The sequence below is a fragment of the Corapipo altera genome, unplaced genomic scaffold (genome assembly GCF_003945725.1).
Source record: "Corapipo altera isolate COAL_440 unplaced genomic scaffold, ASM394572v1 24b, whole genome shotgun sequence".
NCBI classification, from domain to species: domain Eukaryota; kingdom Metazoa; phylum Chordata; class Aves; order Passeriformes; family Pipridae; genus Corapipo; species Corapipo altera.
The window spans coordinates 13,975,259-14,002,256 of NW_020884888.1; the positions used below are offsets into that span (position 1 = coordinate 13,975,259).

At 37.7% G+C, this 26,998-nt stretch overlaps 1 protein-coding gene across 14 annotated transcripts in view; it reads right to left on the reverse strand.

The window, feature by feature from the left end:
- Nucleotides 1-26,998, reverse strand: part of CTNND2 (catenin delta 2) — a 631,505-nt gene that overhangs the window by 87,442 nt on the left and 517,065 nt on the right. For all 14 annotated transcript variants that reach the window (XR_003527693.1, XM_027643865.1, XM_027643864.1 and 11 more), the window contains 2 exons: nucleotides 9,705-9,822; nucleotides 6,769-6,954 (listed from right to left, as the gene is read on the reverse strand). Coding sequence is in view for 13 of the 14 variants with exons in the window: in XM_027643865.1 (XP_027499666.1) it covers nucleotides 6,769-6,954; nucleotides 9,705-9,822 (304 nt within the window). In the remaining variant the exon portion in view is untranslated. The remainder of the gene's footprint in view (nucleotides 1-6,768; nucleotides 6,955-9,704; nucleotides 9,823-26,998) is intronic.

Below are 26,998 nucleotides of genomic sequence, written 5' to 3' on the forward strand. Positions count from 1 at the left end.
TACCAGGGAAGACTTCAACTCTGTAAGAGAAGGACACACTCAAAATTTTACTTTTTATACTAACATTCTCCAGTTGGTGGGGTTTACTATTATAAAGATATTATAGGACAATAGGTTTTCCTGTGATAACAAAAGAGCAGTATTTAATTTTAATGTGTTAAATATGAATACTCCCTTTCCCCAATCTGTGCAAAATACCACTATTAAAAAAAAGAATGTCTAGGAAAAAATTAAAACAAAACCCAGCAAGGTCTAAAGCCATCCAGACCTCTCTCCAATGACTCTAGACATTTGAGATAGTTTGGTAATGCTGTAGCTATGCTCTCTGTACCAGCAGTGACAAAATTCATATCAGCAATTACAGGGTGCTCATTAAAACCATTTTTGAAATGCCAAAGACTTTAGAGGACACTTATATCTCACGCTCCATGTCTTAGTGGCTGTGACAATCTATGCCAGGTGTCCCTAGACAGGTCAGCCCAATAACCTCTTTTGGAAACCAAGAAATCCATTGGCCAATGCCACAATGCCATCAAGAGCAGAAATCAAAAATTTAGCAACAGAAATTTAACAAAATCACAGAACTTGCTTTCAGGGACGATGAGAATCCATGCACCTTATAAAAAGGAGGCCAGAATGCCACTATTTACATCAAGTCAAACTTCAATTTAGACATCCAGGCCTAAATAAAGATGGTGAATATAAGGGAAGGTGTCAGTTGACACAGAGACTACAGGAGTATCGTGGGAGAGGGCAGAACTTACTGCATAAATAATGGTACCCTCCCCAGTTTGATGCAACAATGTTTACTATTATGGGAAAGGTGGTTGGAATGCTTTCAAAACATTTCAATGTATTGAATCATTATTACTAATCTCAGATACTAATAAATCTGAATTCTACTTTAGATTATATATTATAGTCTTAAAATAATTGTCAATGCCTTTATTTAACTTTTTGATGTTATTACGCTTAGCCGAGGAAAAAAAATTAATTTAATTTGTGCATTTTGCCTTTGCTTAAAACCAGATCACTCCCAAATAAAGGTGGATGAAGTTGAAAACAGTCCTTAGCATGTCACTACATCCTCTTCTCCTAATACCTCTCCTCTCCATTGGAAGCTGATGCTGACTGGCTTTGCAGTATATTCCACAAAATGACAAATACAAATTATATTTAATAACTCTGTAGTTTTGACTTTGAAAACAAATTGGTCATACATGATATTGAGAGCTGACAGAGTATATGTGGAGATGCTGTGTGGGCAAGCAAGAAAGTAGAACTTGTGTCAAGAAGCTCTGTAAAGAGTTGCTCAAGATAGTTGATTCTTGCTACTCAACACTCGGCATAACATCTTGTGCAAGACAAAGAAGCAACAAGCAGAAATAGTACTCTTACTGAGCAAGAGCATACTGGCAACACAGCCTTCCATCTCTAATCTCATTCAGATTATTAGTTAAACCCAAGAGTCACCACCATTTCTCTGTTTCTGTGCTTATTAGTTTGGTATGGCTTGGTAGGAGCATTGAAGTAGACTTGATAAAATAGTGGTCTCATCACATGAAAAGACATATCTGACAGGTTTATTTTTTATTCTTTTTGAAATACTATTGCCTTAAACCTGCTATTTCATCTAGATAGAAGAATTTATAGGCCATTTAGCAAGCATGCTAAAGAGGTGTGCCAGTCAATTCATAATGATATATAACTTGAAATGTTGCTGTTATACCTTAAGGCTTCTGGCAGAAGGTGAAAAAGAAGGTCAGGCTTATTTCAAAAGTGTCACTTCCAATCAAAAAACAGACTTTGGGCTAGATTCTGGTTTGACAAAAATGACACAGATGGGAAACTTAAGAGGAGCATGAAGCCAAAAAGTCAGCCTTTATTTTCTTAGGTAAGAAAGGAAAAGAAATGAAATAGTGCCACACATATACATAAGGGTGGCATAGCAAGAAATAAAAGAAGGATTAATGACAAGTTCCTGTTTTTTTTTTACTGAAATTGGACCACATGCCTTATTTTCCCTAAATGGTTTTTGCTATAATTCTTGTTTCTGGTACAGCTTGAAGAATAAACCTGTTGGTAAGCAGCGAGCATATCAACAGCAGGAACAAAATTTTCAGCAGAGGAAAAATCAGTTTCCATCTGATTTTTCAATACAGGGCAGAGAGGTTGATGTCTACAAGGTCCCAGTCGGAAATGAAGGCCTCTACAGCTAGAGAGCTTATTGGGGTGAGGGTTCAGTAACAGCTGATCACAGGTAAGCAGCAGAGAGAAACTAATGAACAACATCTACAATTGAGAATTACAGTCCTAGAGGTATGAAATAGAAATAAAGTCAGGTGAGTCTCACTTATTTTTTCTGAGGCCTTTACAGAAGTTTTGCTTTCTGTTTTTCCATAATTAAAACCAATGCTATATCTAACTTTTATTGCAAATCTTTAAAAGGTTTGGGTCTCTTCTAGGATTCAATTTATGTGACAAAGCAGATGCCTGCCTCAGGAACCTGTCTGAGTTCTGTTAAACCACTGAAGAGAGGAATGACTGCAGGCTCTCTTAACACCACTCACCTTTATTGTGAAATGAGGAGAACACTTGTTTCCTGTGATCCTAAGGGATCGCCTTAAGTAAAGTAATTTGAAAGGTGTCATTAGAATTAACTATGATTTGAACAAAGACACGTCTCTTACTAGATTTCAAGATGTAGGGAAATTGCCATTAGTATAGACAGCCGATGTCATTAATGAGAAATAAATTCCAATTTGTTCTTGAAAGGCCTTTGAAAGAAGCCACATTTTATACTACCACTCAGTTCTGTTCTTCTCTTCAAGTAACTTACCCATGACTGAAACACAACCTAGAAAAATTGAGATAATTGTTTCCTAAATCCTAAAGCAAAGAAATTAACATTTACTTTCATTATATAGAAAGCCAATGAGAGAGTGACTTAAATGTCAAGTTTCTCCTGTTTTATGGTTTAAGAAACACACTCCCTAGCTGTATAAGGAATTTTCTTTTAAGTATGGAAAATTGCAGCTTCATTCACATCCTTTGTCTAAATTGATACATCTGGTATTATTATTCATTTACAGTAGTTTTGCTACTAGTAGTGTTGGACACTTTTATCTAAAAATTTAAAGAAACCCCCATAAATGCATAAATGAAAGGAGGTCAAGAAAATACACACTCGAGAAACTAAGCAATAGCAACAATGTAATAGGAAAATATCAAAATTTCATTCACTAAAATCTGAACCTTTCCCCCCCCCCCAGTTTTGTAAACCTTATCTTCTGAGGAAGACTGAAACAGAAATTGTGTTATTCAAAAACCCCACGCACTGCCAAAAAAGGAACAATACATCTACCCTCAACACATACTTTCTGGGGATACAAAATGTAGCAACCACAGACTGGATACTACTCCCCTGTACTGAGGTCTCACAGCTCAGAGGTGTATCTGTGCCCTGACCTTTGCCTGACAGAAAGCTAAAACTCTCAAATATTAAAGGAATCACACAGGTGACTGAAGTTTTAATTCAGGGCTGAACTTCATTTTGTGTATCTACAAGTGACAATAATAATGAGCCCAAAGAAATATTTGGTTCTTTGTTTGTGAAGAACTTTTCAGAAAGGTATCTAGGTTTGTATTGTCTAGTGTGAATGATCTATTAAAAGTAGCCTGAAGCCCAGTGCCCTCTCTTCATGGGCATCTGCTTAACTGATTACTATAATATCTTTCTCATCTTTCATTTCTTTGAAGTTTCCTTCCACAGGTTCCAAATCCATGGTGGTGTGCAGCACCTCCAGTGTTTCAGATGTAAATCATTGCATCCTATGAAGATTCCATAGGCATTCCTTCATTATTTACACGTAAAACACTGTCCATCATGAGCATGATCATCAGAACTATAAGATATTGCAGAGTGTAAAAGCTTAGCTGCTGAGACACTTAAAGGAATGAGCACTCTAAAAATAGCATCCGAAGGAGAGCACGAGATCTGTTCTGAGGGACAGAATAAGCAGCAGGTAACAGCTTAAGCATTGCAATTGAAAAGAGATTATGAAAGGCATTATTTGGAAACATTTAAAAGTCTTGAAGAAAAACAATGAGATTACTGTAAAAAAACAGGTACATGTGCAATACATAGGGCTGCAGTCAGCACATAGGGAAAAAATGTATGGTGAAAGGACATGGGAAAATAACCCTCCTGCAGAAGGTTTTGATGAGCTTAGTGTAGATGGGTGAAATCTAACTAAACTGAGGAAATCAATATGATCCTGTTGTTAGGCACTATTGCCTGGAAAAAAAAAAAATCCCCGAAAACACCCAAGAATACTGATTTTTCTTGACACACAGAGAAATAGTTAACAGGGTATTCCTGCCTGCAACAAAATCTAGAAGAAGACAATGATGTGGGTTTCCAGTTATTCCTACTTTTCAGTAGTGTGAGTCTACAGGTGGTCCTGAAAAACCTCAAGACAGTGACAGAGCCAAAGAAGTAGAAAAAACATTTTTTTTTACACAATTGGACAAAATGGTTTCCATAAAGAAAAGCCTCTGAATATACTTATGTACTTATTTTTGCAAAATAAATGGTAAAAACCCTTTCATTTACCCTTACCACAGTTTGAGTTGCTCTCTGCTATTAATATAAATGCACAGCTACTTGAAAAATATTGGTTTGCTGTTCCACTTTTGATGGTAACCTGGGAGAGCTGTTTTTAGCATGGTGATCTCACTGCCATTGTTTTTAATGGCATTCTAGTTAACTTGATAATATATTAACTTGATAGTATACTTCAAAACATTTGGTATGGTCAATAACAGTCAAGGACCATGGGGTGAAAATAACCTGCATGAGGTTCACAAGGCCTCCTTAAAATTTCTAAACTAAATAATATCCACATGTGAGAACCTGTATATGGCAAGATGACATAAGCTGTCCAGATTTAAAAGAAATTACATGAAAGAAGAAAAATCCTTAGAAAAACTATTTCTGATATTTGCAAGGCAAAGCAGTCCTTCGCACCACGAAATCAGTTCTGGAATTGATGTCCCTGCCACAGAAAAGCCTAGTAATCATAAACTTGAAAATACATGCATAGTTTTACTTCTCTTTGGATTTTAAAATTTGTATAAAACTCTTCAACTAGGGAAACAAAAACAGCTCTGAAGAGACCTTTACCATGCTGTGTGCTGATAATGACCGCTCATAGAAAGAGATAAAAGATATCTAAGAGCAGGCAGAAGAATGTACATTGCAAAGGCAATAAGCCAAAAGAGCTTAGTTCTTTGGCCTGGAGGAGGAGAAAGATCTTTTACAGGGATCCTTTAAAATAAAGAGAAGCCTGACAGAAACATTGAAACAGTCAGTTGCACAGCTAAAAGTATGGATCCAAGACCCAAAAGTCACAGAAGAAATATAAAAGGAAGACTTAAAAAAACCTTTGCATAGTGTGTGTGCACATGAGTTCATAAACAGAGCATCAAAGAGCAAGACAAGTTGTAGTGTGACTCATTCATATCCAGACATGCTATTTTTTGTTCCTGCACCTTGAATAACTGCAAGCATAGTGTGTGAGAACTGTTAATTCAGGAACAGGGATGATGACTGCTTTATGGAGTAAAATTAGTTTGCTTTGGCATTTTTAATCTCACTGCATACTAATACAGGAATCCAAACAAAAGGCCGTAATAAATTCAAGTTATATGATGACTGAAGAGTTTAACTAGAAGAGTAGGGGAAATTAAAGTCTTACTAGTCAGGGGTGCTGCATTTTCCGGTAACCAAATTTTAGCTTATTAATGTTCGTATAACTTTTCCACATTAACACAGTTTGGCTTTATGAACTCATGAATATTTTCAGTACCAGTTTACATAATTTATTCAAATACCCAGTGCACCTAATTGCTTACTCAAATACATATTTTCCTTGAGCACTCTGAAACAGAAATAAATTAAAATGCAAAAAAGTGACTAAGTGTAGGAAGAGATGGAAAATTACCTGCTGCCAGTACAGGCCATCTAGAAAAGCTCATAAAATAGTAGCCATTCTTATTGCTGTTTAGTGTGTGTACTGATACAACAATGTCTTTCTCTGCAATGTAACTGTCAGCATTCCCCAAATTCTAAGTTCTTAATGGGAAAAAATGGAGAAAAATATACTCTGAAAATCAACCCACCCAAAATAATAACCCACAGCACCTCAAATAACTTGAGGAAACTATCAAGACTACTTTTCAATCTTTGTTTGGTAATAATATTAAATATCTCAAAATATATGTTTTTTTAACATTCACTCATATTGCTTGATTCAGTTCTGTACAGTTTTCTTCCAACACAAAGAGGCACAGTACAAGACTAACTTTGAAGCATATAAGTATACAAATATAAGCCTGATGTTTGCTTCCGTCAAGGTCTTTCTACACACACGGGGCTATGTGGAAGTACAGTGTAAAGTATATGCAGATTACACTTTTCATAATAAATGGCTTCCTTTAATAGTGCATTTACAGTATTTATGGCGTTCAAAGTGTACTCATGATTACAGTTTCCAGGTGCACCACATAATGTACAACTTTGTCAGGCAAACATATTTCATTACTCCAGAGCCATATTCCACTTTAAGCTCTCAGCTAATTAACAAAGTCAACAGTTTGGTATATTATGCATCATGTACTTTATTTCTAATACAGTGCATTAATTATTTATATTTTAAATGATGGGCACTAACTACTCACAACGCAGCTGCAAGTAACTTTCATTACCTGATCTTGTGATTTCTTTTTCTTCTTCTTCTTCCCCCAGCACCCTGAACTCTCTGTGTCTTTTCCATTGGCATCACCACAGAGTAATCCATCAAGTTCATCTGTTCCCATCTGCTGTCCCTGAGATGTTTCTGCAGCTAGCCTGTATGAGAGGTTCCTCAAAATGCACACACAGTTTTCAACGGTCTGAAAAGTATGACAAAAAGAAAAATACAGAAAACAAAACCAGAAAAAAGTTAAAATCCTTCACTTGTTCACTTTGTATACAAAGAAGAAGGAATTTCATCTATCTTTGCACATACATTTTCCCAGCACAATTCTGAGTGCTCCCCAGTTTAAGATATTTAGAAATTTTTATGGTAGCAAATCAGTAGTCTGGACAATATTTTTCTGGGAGTTTTTTAACTGTCATTCTAAATTTCACAGTGGAGTCTCGTGTGAAACAGATGTTGAGGTAAAAAGCGATCTAGAGAATCTGAACACCCAGAATGTCAGCAAACTCCCACCTCAATGAATAGAAAATGCTACAAACAGAAAATGGCAATAGGTTCTGTGTTTAGTTTCGTACTTTTAAAACCAGAAATAACCTTTTTTTCCTGGCATAAATTCTATGCAAATTACTAGAAAAATGGGATCTGAGTTCCATTTCACAAGTACTTGTAGCAAGAACAGATGACATTTCTCGAGTCCAAGAAGTAAAACTAGAAATTTGAGAGTCTTGCTAGTATTACTGCTTCTAGCAGATGGATACCTTGTGTGCAGCCTTTCCCTTTCATCCATTCTTCCCCCTAATAGCTTGTGCCTTCTATAGAAGATGCAAGCAGGAATCCATAAATGGATGAGACTCAGTGGAAGAAAATTCACTTATAATTCAAAATAATTTCTGCAAGTCTAAAAGAAGTTCAGTTTAGACTTGAAACTTACTCATTTAGTTGGTTCAATTTGGGTTTGATTATCCCTAATAAGAAGGATATGAGCTTAATTTTCTGGAGGCAGGGAAAGCATGGTTAAAAAAGCCATTCTCCATCTATTTATATTTATTTCAACTGTTTCTAAGGCTCCCTGGAGATAAAAAGCAATAGTCACTACATCCCAGCACTGCTGCTCCATTAATCCAGAACAGAATAACTGTGAGGCTTTCAGCTCTATCGTATTCTGCCATATTTACCAGTGAGGCAAACAGATGGGGCATCGTTTACTTTCATATACTGTATGAGCTTCTGCCAGGTATGCATTCAGCACACATTTTTTGTGATGACACTAAGTTCCAGAGACGATAACTAATTCAGATTCATTTATGCAGGAATATTTATTCATCTATTTTTTAACATAGATGAAATTTCACAACACACTTGTACAAATTTGAAATCTCTCCCAAAGACATAAAAACATGTAAAAAATATATACGTGTGCGTGTGTGTAGAAAGTGTTCTTAGAGAACCTTTCACAGTTGAAAGCTTTCCAGACATTACAGTGACCATGACTATTTTAAAAAGTTTGCTGCCTTTTTGACTTTTCTTTAACGTACTCATACATGAATTTTGTTCAGTTTTGCCACAGTATGCTTAAGTTGAAGCTTTGCATTTGTTGATTAGGATTCTTAACTTTAATTTTTCTTTTTAAAAATAATAGGTTTTGCATTTAAAATTCTTATTTTGTGGAAAACATAAGCTGAGTCCATCAGGTGGAAAATTTTACCCCAAACTAAAACTGAGGAGCAAACTTCTGAGGCTCAAATGAAACCAACAGCTTCTTCACTAAGGTGAGCCCTTACAAGCCAAGAAAGCTGGTTCTAACCACGCAGGTGGACAGATTTCACTCCTTCTTTACTTGTACTTTTGAACTTTTTCCTTGTACTCCTCATTAGATTACAGACTAATGGGTTGTGGGAATTTTTGAGGTGCTTTTTTTCTTTAAAAAACCCCAAAGGCGTACTGCCCAAAGGCACCTCTCTTAATTCTTCTCTGTCCCCTGAATTCACAGGCAATTTTCACCTATTTGATTCAGGTTAATGACCAGAGATTTCTGGGGATTGTCCCTCTTGGATCTATAAACCCACAGAGGTTCATGTGCAACTCCGTGAAGGATCATTTGGAAATACAAACCCACTGGACTTTAAAACCTTGTTGCATAAAAGACTGCTCTCCTGCAATTCCTTGGGGTTTGCAAATGGACCAAGGTTGCCCTAGAGCAGCAACTGTAATTAATTTAGCACGGTATACTGAAAGCAAAGAAACTGGCCTTTTTCTTCTTCTCTGTAATACTTTAAAGTATTACAAAACTTCAGTTTGTAAATGTTTGAAGTCTTTTTAATTAGGCAGCATCTTTCACCTTTGGAGAAGCTTGTTCATAACCGAGTACTTTCAGAGAAGTAAAGTTGACATAATGAGGGATCTTAACACAGTTGTTATTGAAAGCATTCATTGATCCTTTTCAAAGAAGAAATAATGTTTGCTTTACTGCAAAACTGCCTATTAATTGGCCAATTCTTTTTTTTTTTTTGCTTGTTTGCCTTCTAAGCCTACTTCACTGTTATTGGCTCTGTACTACTAAAAAAAAATCAATTTTAAGGTAACTTAAAATTGTACTGAAAATCAATTTTAAGGTAAAACTGGCAGAGTAATGTAAGGAACTTCATATGGAATGACATATTTGCTCTTCTTAAACCAGTACCATATTTTCTACTTCAATAATTCAGTTGAGAGGATGACATGCTTACCTGTGCACACTCTACAGGTATACACAAATACAATGCTTAGCACACAAAAATACACAGATCAGCAGAAGGAAAAAGAAAAGATGGGCTAAATTATGCTTTGCTAAGTCATCCCTCATAATGCATTTTAAAATAAAAAAAACACAAAAAACCTGTCACTTTATAGTTCTCATGTACTTGAATACCTGCATTTGCTCCTGAAAAGACAAAGATGACAAACCTTACTATCAATTTCACTGCTCCCCAGAGCAGACTGGATCACGTACAGCAATGCATCTGTCAGGCCATCACACTCCCTCATTCTTCTGCGGGCCTCCTCTCCAGCAGAGCTGACATTCCTGCAAGGCAACAGCAAGGATCACCATCTCCACAGCTCTCCTGCCCACTGCCCCGCCTGAAACCTTCTCACAGTTAACATACAGATAAAACATATGTTTTCTTTTCTCCTTTCATCAGTTCAGAGCTGTGAATAATGGAGACAGCTGCAAATGAGCTCAGGAAATGTAATGCAGAGGGGAACAAATGGAAGACATCAGGTCCTCCACAGGACAGGGCTGAGTGGTCAAGCAGCATGCGCCCACCTACACTGGAAGACTCGCAGCCCATTAAAATTTGGAGAAGGGCTGATAGTTTCTTTCTTTTTTCTGTCTCTTTCTTTTTTTCTTTTTTTCTTGTAGGTTTTATAGTACTGAGAAAGCGTTTTTAAAATGTGCATATGTACATATAAATCAGGGGTTTAAAAGTCTAGAGGTTTTGCCAAAGATATCTCATAGGAATTGAAGAGCCCAGTAGCTAGGGCTCTTAATTTGAGAGAAAAAATATTATCAAAGTATAAATAAAACACCTGGTGTTGCTTGCCTCTCATTTTACAAGTGCTTCCTTTCTCATTTTGAGAGAACATTATTGCCTCAATCTTCTCTTTACGTAGTTACAAGTTTTTTACATTACAAAACTTAAGACCTCAGACTATTATAATAATATTATAATACTTGTGTTCCTTAGACAGGGCCAGGGGGCCTTCTGAACAAATCTATATAAACCCAATTAAAACAAAATGTACTGCATAACATAATGTGTCATAAAGTTCAAAATACTGACATACAAAGAAACAAATATGTATGAATGAGCATATATAAAAACACAATCTATATTTGCTAACATCAAGACTCCCTGAGAACAACTGCATTCAATTTTGCATAGCAGGTTTGATTTGGAAATGAGTGAATTAGCAATCTCAGTAATGGGGTAAAACCTTTCACATAGTCTCCTTCAGCAGAGGAAGACAACCCTTTGCTGAGGTGGCTTATCTGTAGCTCCTCTCTCCCCATTACTAAAGTTTATACAAAGAAAGAAAATAACAGAGTGTACACTCCAGTCCTATGTATTTAATGCCATTGTATGGAAATGGAAGGGAGACACTGGACCTTGGATTTGGGAAAAAGGTAAGGCACTTTCTACCTCTTACTCCATTTTCAATTCCCTTTGCCTTAAAAATGGAAAAAGGGCAAGAATCCTGGGAGGGGGGAATCAATTTCAGATGAAGAAATATGAGAGAAACTTAGGAATAGTTTCCTTTCAATTCTTTCTTTGCTCTACCTACTTCATCCTGTTCTGTCTCCATATCATCTAAAAAAAAAAAAAAAAGGCATTTCCATTCCCCCAAAGTGCAGAAGAGTTTTATAACTGGACAATCCTCCAGCTCATCCAATGCAGGTTCCTAATATACAGGATCTTCCCACTACTATACTTGCATTCCCAAACAGTACAGTCCTAATTAGTTCTGCTCTTCCACACACAAACTGCCCCAATTAATTTAATACTTCTCCCTTTATCTTTGAGGACAGCTCAACAGAAAACATACAGCCCAGGAGCACTAGAATGAATTTCTGTATTTTGTGTGTTGTCCAGTTCCTCTGGTCCCTGAACTCCACAGCTCTTCCCCTCCATCCCTGCTGCTCAGCAGGTGAGGGATTTTCCTCTAGTTCATAGGGAAACCTTCTTTTGTCATCTAGGAAGTGAGGTCTGTAGAATATCATCTGGAAAAACTCTCTCCCCTTGAAGTGAAGGAAACCTTCTGACTTCCCTTTGTGTGGCAGAAGTAAGAAGGTAAAATTATAGAGCATGGTTTTCCCCAGACAGTGCCCATGCCCTATATTTGCAGGGCTGGGCATTCTACCTAAAGTGTATTTTGAGTAGACTATTCCCTTATTAAAGGCAACAGCTCCACTGAAATTGTGAAAGGGCAGAACACGTAGGAAAAGCAGAATCATGGATCGGAAAAGTGCATTGTGGGGTAGACAGTGAGGACAAGAGGGATTATTTGATTTCTATCTGAAATTCTATTCTCTTACCCTCTAGGCAGATAGAGATAGGTAGATAAATATAGATCGAGAGTGCTGAAGCACTGGACCAGGTTACCCAAAGAAGTTGAGGATGCCCCATCCCTGGTAGTGTTCAAGGACAAGCTGTGTGGGGCTTTGAGCAACCTGGTCTAGTCGAAGGTGTCACTGTCCATGGCAGGGGGTTTGAAACTAGATTATCTTCAAGGTCCCTTGTAACCCAAACCACTCTATGATAAAGAAACAGACTTGTATCCAGCCTACAAGAATAACTGCACAAATTACAATAAGAGGATGCTGAGGAAGTGTTCTCATCAAAGCGCCTTTCTTTGCACCTCTTTATATTAAAAAAAAAAAAAAAGCTGAAATATTAGTGAATCCTTTTAAACAGAGGTAGATCTAACAGTCTGTACTTATATAATGTGTCCAGGCTTCTTTATTTTCAGCACTTACATATACTGAGTGCAAGTTTTCAAAACAGATTTACTTAGACGTGAGTAGAAACAGAGAGATGTATTCTCCCTGATCTCACTGACGTGATTTTGCCTTCTCTCTATCATGGCCAAATGCATGTCACCTTGACTGTCCAGAGCCTGCAGAGACTGTCAGCCTCTCAGCTCCTCTCCAAGTTCACCAGAAACTCCTCCTCACCAAGACAGTAATGTAGACAGCCTTACAGTCCCTGAGCTGTGAGCTGTCTGCCTCATTCATTCCCAGCAAGAAAAAAAAAGAATATGAGACCTTTATACAAAGCCATACAGACACACCAGGGGCACATCTTACACAGACAATGCGTTTCTTTGCTCTGTGGAGGAGCTGTCGAGTTCAGTTCTTCTGTTTATCATTCTTCCCCATTATGCTACAGTTGCCTCTGTGATCAAGAGGTAGATGACTGCTTTTCTTTTTCTTACAAAACTTGCTGTCTACTTTCGGCACAGACTCGTACCTACTACAGCTCTCCCCAAGATATGGTGCATTTATTTACACAGGAAATAGCTTAAAACCCAAGACAAATCCAAATCTTGCATCAACATTTTGGCAGAAGTAATCACTTAATTATTTAAAAAGAAATACATCCTATTATCTAACTAATCCCATGTCACCTCTATTGAAGTAATCACTCTTAACTGAGATCTTTCACAGAAGGTCTCTAATATTACCATGCTTCTCTTTTGCAGAACCATATAGACTGAACAAGTTCCAGATTACATGAGCTGTCAAAGAAAACATGCTGCCATCATAATTTTATTTCTCATTGTTAACTTGAACACGCTGTAGCTGTCAGTGTGACAGAGAGTAAGACATGATTTGTCATTTGTGAATTTACAGGTCACCGTGCAAGTGTTAAATTGGAGTATTAGTACTATCTACTGTTGGCAAAATGTCCCACTAAGTAAGAGCTTATTTCTCCAGTGTCATCTTTCAAACAGGTGAAATCGCTTTCTGGATGTTTTAAGAGATGTGGAGATATGATGCATAGGTTTTCAGGAAAAAAATACTTTTCCACTGTAAAGCTGCAGCCCAGCTTGATTGCCCTGTAAATTTTGATTCTCTGTGTAAACTGTATTCACAGGGTGTATGTGAGCTATAGGCTGTCATTCTGGATCTAACAGGGCAAGGAGTCCCTCAGACTGCCATAAACAAGTAAAATTTATTTCAAATGGAATCCAGACACTCAGGAATACCAACAGAGTGCTGAAGGATAACTGTCAATATAGTCAGAAGGGCCCACTTAGACCCAGATAACATAAACCCAGCTAATCTAAATAGCTTTTTCTCAAGAGAGGAACACCAAGAACAGATAGTCAGAGCAAGAACTTAGACACACAGCTCATCAAACTGCTATTCTCTGAACAAACGGCACATTGATTTTGTCAATTACGTAGGAATGGGAAGAGAACTAAAATAATCCAGCTTCAGTTTTGTGGGAATATGTGACAACTATCATGGCATCACCTGGTAACTAACAGAAGGCATGATCCTCCACACATACCTAAAGAGTGTCAATTCAACGCTCTAGGGATATGAAGTGTGTGCTATAAGGAATGTACTGTGCAACACATACCTGATTCGTGTCAACCTTGGTACTTGCATTAGTTATTCAACATAATTACTGAGCCTTGAAGTCGGGGAAGATGGGTGATGCCAAGTAATTTCTTTCTCCTTTAGGGTCGTTTTCCATACACTCATACAAGCTGTGGGAGGTTCAGAGCAATATCCCTATGATTCTAGGATAACTAAGTTAATCTGCCTTATGCAGGGGAGGGGCATTGATTTCTACAGAAAGATCATCCAGAAAGCCAGTGTGCTGAGACACGATCTCTAGATCTGGGAATATTTAGTAAGCTGTTGACATTACTCCCAGTGGCAGTTTTACCCATCTCAAAGACAGAATGAAAGTATCTGCACCTGCCCTCTGTGAGCATGCTTAGGTCACACCAAGTAGTATGACCTTTCCTGCAGCAGCTACAGGTCTGCACACTGCAGATCTCACTGCAGTCATGTAGGATAATTGTTGAGAACAAATAATCTGCATTTAGCAAAGGTGAAGTTGAGATGGGTCTTTCTCAAATCCCCATGATAAACAGAGAAAGTATGCCTAATCTCTAGTATTTTTTCTATGGATTGATGTGATATAAGAAAGAACAGATACAGGAAGGTTAATATCCTAAATTAGGTGGAAGGGGGAAGTTATCTTTGGTACAAAATTTCGGGGCATTCAAAGTATACTGTTATTCCAAGAAGTTTTGTGTAAAATGGATTAATCACAACAGCTTTGACCTCTTTCATCCTTTTACATGTTATAATAGCCAGCAAAAAGAGTTTTTTCACAGCAAGGGGGAAAGGTTTATATAAACCAAGAATTAAAATAACCCCATTAATGTTATAGGAATCATGACTATGTTTCTCTCAGGATAAATAGCAAGGGAAAAGGCCTCAGAATACTGAATAACTGAGTTACAACCGATACACTAAATACTCATCTTTAAAATGTATACATAAAATAAACCCACAAAAACACCCCCAGTCCTGATACTGGGCTCCTCTACGTGTACTCTTTTATATGATGCCTATTTTTATTTCTGTCTGACTGCATTTCTCCTTCAGGGACAGAAACTTGTCTCAGTGGCAGGCTGGCATCCCCATCACAGGGTGCAGTGGTGATAATCCTCTGAGCTGCTCTGCAATGTAACAGATCTTTCTCTCTTAGGTATTAATTTCACTATAAGAGAATACTTTGCAACTAGACAAACATCTGGCAGTCTAATGTGGATACAGTATTGGTTATTAAACTTTCTATCAAATGCTATGACAATATGATTTAGTTTTGATTATTCAGCTGTATCTTTCATTTCCAAAACATCATAGCAATTAGCCTACCAAGTCAAGCACTCAACAGGTACCTTTTACTGCTGTGCTTCTATATGTCCAATCCTCAGGCTAAATGCATTGTTTTTAATGACAGCCGTGTGTGATCTGTGAAGCAATTGACTCCTAACATAATTTTTGGCTATTTTGATACTTTTGAAGAGATATGTGGTGGAAAAGAACACGATCTGCAATAAACATCTTAAAAGAAATTATCTCCCTAAAAAAACCCCAAACCAAAACCACCCCAAATTTTACGGCATAAATAATTCTGGTAAGGGTTCATGGTATAATCAACCATAGCGTCATCTGAAAGAAACAAAACGTAGTTCTAACTTCCTCTATCCCTTTTTTTTGTGTTTTCAGTCGAAGTGCAATTCTACTTAAATACAGTACACAGAATTACACCTAGAGTATTCAGGAAATGTTTTAAATTATGGCATAAAAAAATCCCACCTGCAGCAAATTTCTGATTTGATATTTAATGTCTCTGACATGTAGCATTTAGCTCCATAAAAATCATTGCACTCATTAATAGTCTGCTGTTTATGCATATACTGTTTTTAATGCACTACCTGTTCATTCTTTAAGAGCTGAAATGTGCTGCTTACTGCCCTTGGGAAGATGCTGCTGTGGTGCAGACTCTGAAGGTCACAATGGGAATAGTTTGAATACGTCAATGTCAAGACATTATTCTCCATTTAGAATTGTAACATCACTAAATGGATCCTCATACGTGTTAAATATTGTAAATACAACATTATAAACTGTTGATATCCAGCATTAAATGCCAGCACTAGCTCAGGCTTTTCTGTCCTGCACAACCACTGCCCAGAGGACACTGCAGCTCTCAATGCTTGGACAGAAGAGCAACAGGACAAATTCTTGGAGAAGGATGGCACTGAGGCTGCTAAATGCAGGCATCACTACTCCATGCCAGCACTCAGAGAAACACCTACATGGCCAATGGGAGCATGCCCTGTGGAAGCATTACTGGTCTAATTCCATCTTCCCTGGTTATCTTCTCTGGTCACTATGAGAACTCAAAAATACTGTGTCAGATGCTTCAGTATTGGAAAGTGATTCCCCTTTTTTAATTTTCCTGTTCAGTTTGTTGTCTTATTCAGAACAAAAGCATTGATCAGACATAAATGGTTTTTAATTAACCTCATTCTACCTACTATTTATCAGATTGTTTTCTTCAAATGCTTATAAATTGGTCTGTTTTGATGTTCTTAATTGCCTTGCTCTACATTAACCATTCAAGCAATTTCTGAAGTATTAAAATTCAGGCTATTTGTTCATCATTTCTATGTCTACTTTTCTCATCCACTAAAAGATGAAGTCTATATTTGTCCTGTTTAGGCCTGTGTGAAAGTCTCTGACTCTCATGAGCTGCACTAGTGAAAATACTTGCACAAGTGTAAAATATCCTCTCTTTAATTTTTGTAGGTTATATTCTCAGAAAAAACCTGGCACTACAACGGCATTCTTAAAAACAGCTGAAAAGAAGCAGATAAAATGCTTCAGAGTTCAGAGTAAACACCAAAAAATATACTATTTGTAAAAGCCAGTAATTTACTAAGTGTTTAAAATATTATTTCAAGTGTATTTATCAGCATGTCTTACACTGCTGAGATCCCTTTATAAAATCCTTTGAATGTTATTTCTCTAATATAATATTAAGTTGTAAAGAAAAATCATTCTTCTTCAGTCAAAATTGTAACATACACAACAGCTGAAGAAAAGGATTTCCATTCATAGCTGAAATTTGGAAAAGGAATTTAGCTAACTTCACACAGTGTGTGAAATTTCTTTCCATCCTCTGATATATTTGGCCTTTTTTTATCTTAAGAACAACTAATACTAACAAACGAAAAAAAACCCTCTTGGTTTTGACAGTTCTTTCCCCTTGACTTACTCCCAGGGCCGCTCAAGTGCTTTTCAGGGATACAGTCAAGCCTCTTTTTATATACTCAGAAATATTCTGAATGCCTGAGTTGGTTATGATAAAAGTGCAACTTCAGAATCCAACACGGGGCCAAAATGCATTCCTGACCTGCTTCCAGGTTTTACCTGAAATTGTTTAGTACTAGCAGACATGTCCTAGCTACAAAAGATATATTTGTCTCCAGAGTAATAGGAAAGGATCAGACCATCACATAAAATAACCAGCTAATTAAAAATATAAGCATGATGCTTTTCCAAATAAATTAGCTTGCTTATTTAATAAAACTCCCAAACCAAAAAATCCATGAAAAAATTTCAGAAGTATAGTTTCTGTAATCAGAAAATAATCCAAACAACACCATCAAAATGCACAGAAACAGATTTTGGGTTATGCATTCTTGCAGTTTATTTCTTAAATATCTTGCTTTCTTAAAGGACTAGTTTGTGCATCCTGTCTCCCTTCTCTCCAGTAATTAGAAGCCCAAGAAGTCACAAGAGTTTGTACTCTCTAGAGTCATCCTCTGCTCCTTTTTAATAAGGCACTTAGAATTGGGTCTGCAACATGCTCAGAAGTCTTGGCTCAAAGAATATGACTGTGCTACCCCACAGAAGCAAAAAAGAAAGTGATTTGAAGCCTAATATCTGCATTAAAACTTTCTCAGTCATTTGACAGTCTTTGATTCCAGTGATTCTCTTGTCTATTATAAAAGAAAAAAGTGTTTTAATTAGTAAGTTATATGTCCCTGTCTTGCTGATGTTATTACTTGGGTCTCCTTTGTGGTTCATACATACAAATAGAACAGTAAGAAGTCAGTCAGTTTCTGAGAAAAATAGTCAGTTTAAATATTCGATGAATATCCTGTTATGTGGAAAAAAGTCCATATGCTAAATAGACCAATTGGCCACATATTTGAAGGGCCTTCTAAAGTGTTAGTCACACAAACTCAGCTGAGAACAACCAAGCCTCTGCAGCAAAAAGCTTTGTGCCACAACTGTCACATTTTGTCTACAACATGATGCCAGAAGACAAAGCTGTGATTCAGGTATAAACCCAGTAATTTTACATCACATTTCCAAATAAACAGACACTTTGAAAAGGCGGCAAGCTAAAATGTGATCTCCTAGTTTGATGATATACAGATGTGAGAGCATGTCTATGCAAACAGGAAAGTTACATCTTGGGAAAAAAAAAAGAAAAAGAAAAATGCAGCTTATTTCAGACATATTAACTCAGGAGAACATCTCTATGGGAAATACTAGTTTAAACCTTGGGGTTTAAACCACCAGAGGGTTTTCTCACTCTTTGTTAGACAAGCATTCTACTTGGGCTAGATAACAATTCTGATGTGACTAGTTGTATAAATATGAAAATAAATAACGGCACTACGGATACATGTTGTGTTCCATTTTGACATAAGGTTTTACTTTTTATGCTCTGATTTTCACTTTTCCATTTTATGTGCTGATTTTTCAGTTGATGCTGTTTTCACTAAACCAAAACAAAAAGTTTTGGCTCAGGTATTTCAACATATTACATATTCTTTTCAATATACTTTGGTAGGCACTAAAGTTTGTAAATCTGTTTGCCGGTGCCCTTAAGTTTGAAACATTTAAAAACATTATTAGTAGTGCACTTCTTCTTGGGTCTTATAAATCAAAGTATTGGAAGGTTATACAATTTTTTTGCTTTGGTTTTAGAGTTCACTGAAAAAGACAATTGCGAAAATTAGACGATAAACAATGTAAATAGCTATATTTAGCACAGTTACCTGTCTGAAAATCCTATGAATAAAGATTATGTTCCAGAAAAAAAAAAGTAATAAGCAATCCTATCAACCTGGAGGAACAAACAAATGGTATCATGATTGCTCAATTAAGATGATTCCCTTAACCTACAAAGCAATCTCCCTGTCACATCTGAGTTTCAAGTGCCTTCCTGTACCAGTCTTGAAAAACCATTATCAGTGCAGTGCCTTGAGAAGACAGGAGGGTAAATTAGCTTTGGATGTTGACTAATCAGATGAGCACAATTAATTACAACACCAATCAGTTCATTAGATTGTTAGGTTCACCTCTTTCTGATCAGCTACTCAGAAAAATTAATGCAGATGATAAGAAGTCACAAAGAAGAACATTCATTAGAATATCAGAAAGTATGAAATACTACTCTAACTGAAACAAAGCAAATTACACCATTGCATAGAAAAGTAGAAGGCAAATGGTTTTCAGCTGCGTGTATGCTGATCTCTTCAGTGAATTGACTGCTATGGACATTTCTCTGGCCAGAGTTTCTCTCCAGATGTGAGAGGGGTCTTTCTCTTCTACCAATCTAAAAAACTTTAGAAATGCTGCCTTATATGTAATTTCTCCCTGTTCCTAGTCTAGACTACTTACTAGCATATTAGTTCTACTTTTTCTTTCACTGTTGTTATCCACATGCTTTATATTATCTGCACTTCCTTCAAAATTTTCAGTCAACTCAAAATTCATTTATTTGCTCATATTATTTCTCTCTAGTTACATAACTCATTATATTATACCATTCATTTGAAATTGTGTTTCATCATTTCTAGAACAATCTCTACCCTCAATTCCCTTATTTTTATGCTTTAACTCCATTAAATACATCAAGGCATCTATGCTGCTTCCCAATAATAGCATCTCACAGTTGTTATGATTTTTTCAGCTAAATACCTGTAAAAAAAAATCTCATTATCATAAATTGCCTAATTGTAAAAAAATATATAATGTGATGCATAATAAATTAGAATTCTTACGCTTTGTCTAAATGTGCCTTCAGCATAAGAAATAAATATGTATGTTCATGTCCTATTTTCATGAAAGTTAACCTGAAATTGCCAGAGTGTGTATCCTACCTCAGATTATGTCACATCATCATATTTCCAAACGACTTTATGTGCATACTGAGAGATGATGAAAGAACTGACCCTCTAGCGTGCCCTTCAGCCTAATGAATCACTATGCATCACTGCTGCTTGAAATAACTTGCAAAAAAAGAAGGGAATCACTCTACCACAACCCTACTGACCCCTGCCTAGTCAATGCCATATACAAACATGAACAAACACTCTTTGCTACTAGCACTATTGTTGATGCTCTCTACCTCTTTGCTTATACCCCAGGGATGGCATCTGATAACTTGGATCTTCTGCCAGAACAAACTTCTTACAAAACCCTACACTGCCCTGTTTTGGTGCCCAGCTGTCTTGTATGTCACAGGAATTGCTTAGGGGGCCAGATATTACTTATTATCAGATATTTAATTTTTTCCTTTTAATTTTAACACATACCCTTTTAGTCAATTCACTCACTCCTGTTAAACTAAATGCCAAATTCAAATTTCCCATTGGTGCCTTAAGATGCTTGTGAAACTCTTGTATGAGTAGCAGACTCTCTATTTGGTCATTTGCTTTGGCCATGAAATGTACTATTATGCTTCAGATCTTTTTACCCTTTCATCTGCAAAGCTATGCACTTAACATGTTACTGTATTTGCCTTACCCTGATTCTTCCTACAAATTGCACCAAAAACACCTGTATGCAGTGAAAGAAGAGGACATCTCACCCTCAACCTTTCATCTCCCCCAAAAAATATACTTTGCAGGACTTGTGTGTATCCAGTTGAATAAAGGTTTCTGCAGAATCATTGTGTTCTTTATCTTATGATCACCTTTGTGCATCCTATTTCCATCAAGTCTCCCCTTATATGGAGGTTTTACTGTTTCTTGTGCCAAGCGACAGAGTACATTTGTGTTCTAGAAACCCATGACTGACCAACAATAAAAAAAAGAGTGGGGAGAAAATTATGCAAACTGAGCAACCAGAAAAAGTTGAGAGCTGGTTCTGAGTACAAAGTTACTGATGCTGTGGCAACCTTCAGCCTCAGTCTCTAGATAAGTACTCCCACACCGAGGAATTTCTGTAGTTGTTGTAACTCTTTAATTGACAGATAAGCATTCCCTAAGCAAGATATTCAGCACCATCAGACTTGCTGCCATGTGACCTGCATTTACAACACACTCCATGTACAAACCTCACCTTTATAACAGTGCTTTGACTGCATTGGTGTTATGCCTGGGAAAAGTTTCATCCTTTATATGCTTTGTGTGCTAATCAGAACAAATTATCGAAAAGATAATTACAGTTTCTAAAGGTGTATTTTATCTTCTTTTATGAATAAGCATTCTAATTTTGTGATTATTATTTTACCATTCTCAGTTAATTGTCAGTTACTGAAAAACACAGCTTCTTCCAGAACACTGCAAACACAATTAATTCTCTGAGTTACGCTAAAATTTCCTATATTAGGTATAAAGACTGCAAATTATTTAATACAATTTAAGAAAGCTCAGCACTTATTCCCCAGCTCAGAGCTATTTCCATTGTCAAACCTTGCTGAAATACATATGCTAATACCAAATACCAGAGGATTTTTTTTTCCTTTCTTAACAAGTGGCTCTGGTAAAATGACACTCCATCAAGATGGTAAGTATATGAATCAAGTATTGCAGTGTTCAGTTCCTTGTGCTTGAGATACCTTTCTGCCCAGAGCAGAAGGGATACAGAAAGCTCATGTGATTGTAACTGATAAACTACCTGTCTGTTTTGCATGAGATGATTCATTTATGGACACTGCACAGAGAAAGGTAGAATTACTCAGCAATTTATTAATTATAATTGAAGAAATTCCTACCACTTCTTCATTATTTGATTTACCTCATTTTTTACATATCTACCTTCTCACCTGCAAACTTGACATACCAGTGCCCACAGCCCAGGACCCTGAGCCTGGAGCCATGTCCCTGTCCCAGGAATGCTGCAGCAGTGCTGGTCCTCAGCCCTGTTTTTGGCTCATTGCTTGGATTTCTTGTCTTAGCCTTGGAGCTGGCTTGATCACCCACCAAAGGCTGGGTAACAATTTTGGTTAAAAGTCTATTACTCTGAACACCCTAAGACCTGCATACTTAATGGCACTAGGCTGAAATTCACTGGTCTCTGCAAGTGCAAAGTATATGCATCTCAGCTTCTCAATAAACCAAAAGCTGGAACTATGTCATGTTTAAAATCAGCTGCTCATGCAAATTTACATAAGCACAAACTAGAAGGTTACATCAATCTTGTATTTTCCTCTTAATCCTGTGGATTGTGTTCCACAGGATGTTACATTGCTGAGCACCTTACACCCTCCCATATCATTGAATCATAGAGTGGCTTAGGTTGGAAGGGATCCTAAAGATCATCTAGTTCCAACCCACCCTACCATGGGCAGGGAACCTTCCAGTAGACCAGGTTGCTCCATCCTGGAGCATCCCCATCCTGGCCTTGAACACTTTCAGGAATGGGACATCCAGAGCTTCTCTGGGCAACCTGTTCCAGTGTCTCAACACCCTCACAAGTAAAGAATCTCCTCCTAACATCTAATCTAAATGTCCCATCTTTTAGTTTAAAACCGTTCCCCCTTGTCCTATCACCATATGTCCATCTCCATCTTTTTTATAAGCATTTTATAAGTACTTGAAAGCTGCTATAAGGTCTCCCCATAGCCTTCTCTTCTTCAGGCTGAACAACTCCAGCTCTCTCTGCTTCTTGTCTTCATAGCAGAATTACTCCAGTCCTGTGATTATCTCCATGACCCTCCTCTGGACCGGCTCCAGCAGGTCCATGACCTTCTTATGTTGGGGCCCCAGAGCTGGATGCTGCGTTGCTCCAGGCAGGGCCTCACCATAGAAGAGTAGTGTGAGAGAGTCACCTCTTTTGCCTTGCTAGCCACACTGCTTTTGATATAGCCCAGGACACCATTTGCCTTCTGGGTTGCAAGCACACACTATTGGCTCATGTCCAGCTTTTCATCCATCAGAACTCCCGAGTGTTTTCTGGTAGGGCTGTTCTCAGTGACTTCTCCCAGTCGGCACTCATGTCTGGAATTGCCCTAAAAAAGGTGTAGCACCTTTCACTTGGACTTGTTGAACTTCGTGAGGCTCTTTTGGGCCCACTTCTCTGGTTTGTCCAGGTCCCCCCAAAAGACATCCCGTCCTTCTGTTGTGTCAACTGCACTGTTCAGCTTCGTGTCATCTTCAAATTTGCTGAGGGTGCACTTGATCTCACTAATATTAAAGAGCACCTGTCCCACAATAGAGCCCTGAGGGTCACCACTCATCACCAGCCTCCACATGCAGATAGAGTCAATAACCACAACTCCCTGTCTGCGTCCATCCAGCCAATTACTTATCCACCATGTGAGGTAGAGGCATTGGAGGGGCCTCAGCTGAGGCTCACCTTCTCTTCCCTACTGTAATCAGGATCAGACTACGATTTGGGCTTTGCTGGGTACAGCACCTCTCCTTGCATCTTTGGACTCTGGGAGAAGGTGTCTCTCTGAGCACAGCTTTGGGAACAGACTTCTTAGCTGTATGAAACTACACCAGTGTTCAGATGAAGGGAAGAGCTGTACACCTGCACTCCAGAAGCACCCACTGGCACCAATGGGTGCCACCAAACACACCAGGAACATTCAGGCACTGTATGGACTCTTCTGCTGGAAAAAGTTTTGAAGAAGTTGTTTGTATTTCATATACAGTATTTATCCTGTTCTAACTTCTTCTGTAGATACGTGGTCTGCCCTGAAGTATTCACAGGGACAATTACTGAGAAAAAACTATTCTGCAGTTCTTTGCTTTCTGCTGTTCCACAATGTAGACAAGTTCCTAAGACAAAACTCTTGGTTATAACAAACAAGTAGTAACCCAGCTGCAATTTAATCTTTAAGCCTACTTCTCACTAACCATATCTGCACTCTTGCCTAATCATTTTGCCTACAATGTTGCCCTCAGCATCATGGTATTAAGCCACGCAACACCACTGCCATCCATGTCATCTGCTCTCTTGAGAATCTGCATGGAAATCAGCACCCTGGCAGATGGAAAACGTGAACTTTGATGTTTACCCACACCTTTTGCGGATGTGCTGGGCTGCTGTAAATACTGCATCTGCCAGGTATTGGTACTGCTGTGATGGCTGCAGCCAAAACCACTCACATGCATATAGGTGAATGCTGGAAATTCAATCCACACTATGAAATCATTCCTCAGAACATGCCTAATTAAACTGAGCTGCTAAACATTTATAATTCAGACAACAAAACCTCATACGCCTGCCTTTGCTACCTGTTATAGACTCTTACAGTAATCATGTCATGACTAGCAGTATGCCTCCCACCCTCTTTCCCCAAATAAAAGTGCTTTAGACCACTTAGGTTACACATTTGTAACCCAAACTGCACTTGAAGAGTGGCACTATAACCTGCCCCAGAAGAGTCAGACAGCCTGTTAGATTGTAAACTTGATTTACAAATCTACCCTGTTAACTGAACAAAGCATGACAGCCAAAAAAAATTTGCAATGCCAGAGAAGTTGGTCACTACTATTAATACCAGAAAGAACAGCAGTAGCAAGCATAAACTTTCAAACTACAGATTAAGTGCAGTCATCTTTGTTTATTTAGAGCAATGGTGAGATCACTGTGAGCAAACAGCAAAGTTCCAGAAATATTCAGTACACAATTGAGAGAACTCCAGAAAAATATGGAGCTATCAATGACTTTGAAAAATAAGATAACCCAGATGTCCCAAAGTTGTATTAATTAAGTGAATTAATTAAAGAAAAATCCATTGGGTTTCCCCTATCTGCATTTCTTCAAAAATTATGATATTAATATCTTGCATAGAATTTTAAAGTTTGATCACAATTTTGAGGAGATTTTATTAAATTTAGAGATTTACATATGGCACTTTAGCCACTTTGTAATGGTCAATACTTTTTTTCTGACTGTAATTTCATCTTGATTTAAAGAATTATGAAAAGCAGATTGCAACTGCAATTCTGAAATTGTCTATTTAAACAAACAACTAATTACATACATCCAGTGTTGTAACTACACATTTCAATTTTAAATCCCATCAAAATACCACTTTTTTATTTATTTGTTTAATGAACTATTCTATGATTTACAATTAGTCCTAACAGAAATTAAAAGAACTCAAATTAACACTGATTAACCTACACTACCATTATTGAAAAAAGATTTTCAAATAAAAATCTTTCTCTAGCTGTTTGGCTGACACTTGAAAGTAATCATGCCTGCAATTGCTAATCAGTTAATCATTACAAGTTATAAAATGCTTTACAGAACAGTACAGTCAGAAAGTCTAGCACTGAAAACTTAAGTAATACCTAAAGTAAGCTGTTCTCTGTAACTGTAATTCAATCCCCTTTTACAGAATAGCCGTGATATGTTGCCTATTCTGTCGTTTTTCACCCCTATAAGCCTCACGTGGCATCCACCGCATGGGATGGACTCATTTGAAGTGAATGACAGTTACCCTGTAGAAGGACTTGTTTTCTGTTAGCCTACTCGCCTCTGTCAGCAAGTGCTCCATGGCCCTGAGACGGGAAAGGAAGTAAGGGAATTTTGTTCTGTTCCTGATTTTGTCTCACACCATGCAATTTCTGTATTCCTATTTTTCCAGGGGCTTGACTTGAAACTCTGGAGTCACTCGCGTAATCTCAGAAATGTTGGTTGGAAGTCATCCAAGTCCAGCTTGCTGCCTAAGGAAGGACTATATCAACATCAGACAAGGTTAGTAGTTTTGTTGGAGAGCCTTGAAGACACCAAATGACGAACATTCTACCACCTCTCTGTTCCAGTGTTGCGCTACCTTCCTGATAAAGTGTAATGTCCAATTTGAACCTTCCAAGTAAAACTTGTGACTTCTTCCCTGCACCCTCTCCATTTTCTGAGAATTATTGTTGGACTGGGGTATTCCTAAAGCTGCACATTGTTTTGCAAAGGTAGTCATAGCAGTAGTGAGTAAAGGGAGAAAATATTCCGTAGACTTGCTGGTCACAAATGTACCCCAGTTTGCCATATGCATGATGAGAACACAATGCTGGCTTGTATTTGGTTTTGGTGTCCTCTATAAGCCCCAGTTCCTTTTCAAAAGGGGCGCTTCTTAGGCAGAGGGTTTTCAGCCTGTACTGATAAAACAGTTAAGGGATAATGTGTTATATCAGTGCTCTCTCTTCATCCACATGCCCAAACACTTTATCACAGAAGGCAACGACACCCATTAAACATGATTTGGCACTGGTAACTCCATGCTAACTGTTCCTCATTCATATGTTTTGAAATGGATTCTAAGAAGTCATACTCCATAGTTTTTTCAGAGTTTGATGTAAAGGTGCTCACCAGATTGCCCTTTCTGTTCTCCTCAAAGACAGATAAATTTTTAGCCTTTCTCTAGTTCTCAGTTACCTCCCCAAAACATCAGCATGACAGATGCCTCACAACAGTATCAAACAGCTTTTCTTGCAGTACCCTTGGGTAAATTCCATCCAGTGTCACAGATCCGAATATATATAAGTTCTCCAAATAGTCCTTACCCTGTTGCTTGCCCATGGCTAGCTTCTCCTTGCCCTTCTTAAAACATACTGAAATGTACAGGAGTCTAGGAGCAGGATTTGCCTGATAAGACTGTGGCACAACCAGTGATGAGTTCTTCGGTCTTCTCCCTTTTGTCCATCGCTGATTTGTCTTCCCCATGCAGTAATGCACTTACATTCCCCCCAACTTCTTTCACCTTTCAGAATACATATGACTGTAAAATTCCCTGCTGTGACCTTTTATGTCCCTAGTTAGCTCTAGTTGGTCTTTGATCTTCCTCATTTTATCCCCAAATGCAGCTTTACATACTCCTTTGTTGTTCTGCTTTCTACTCCTTCGTCTCTTCTTGTGTTTTCAGGAGGCTTTCTGTTTACCCAAGCAAGGGTTCTGCTATAAT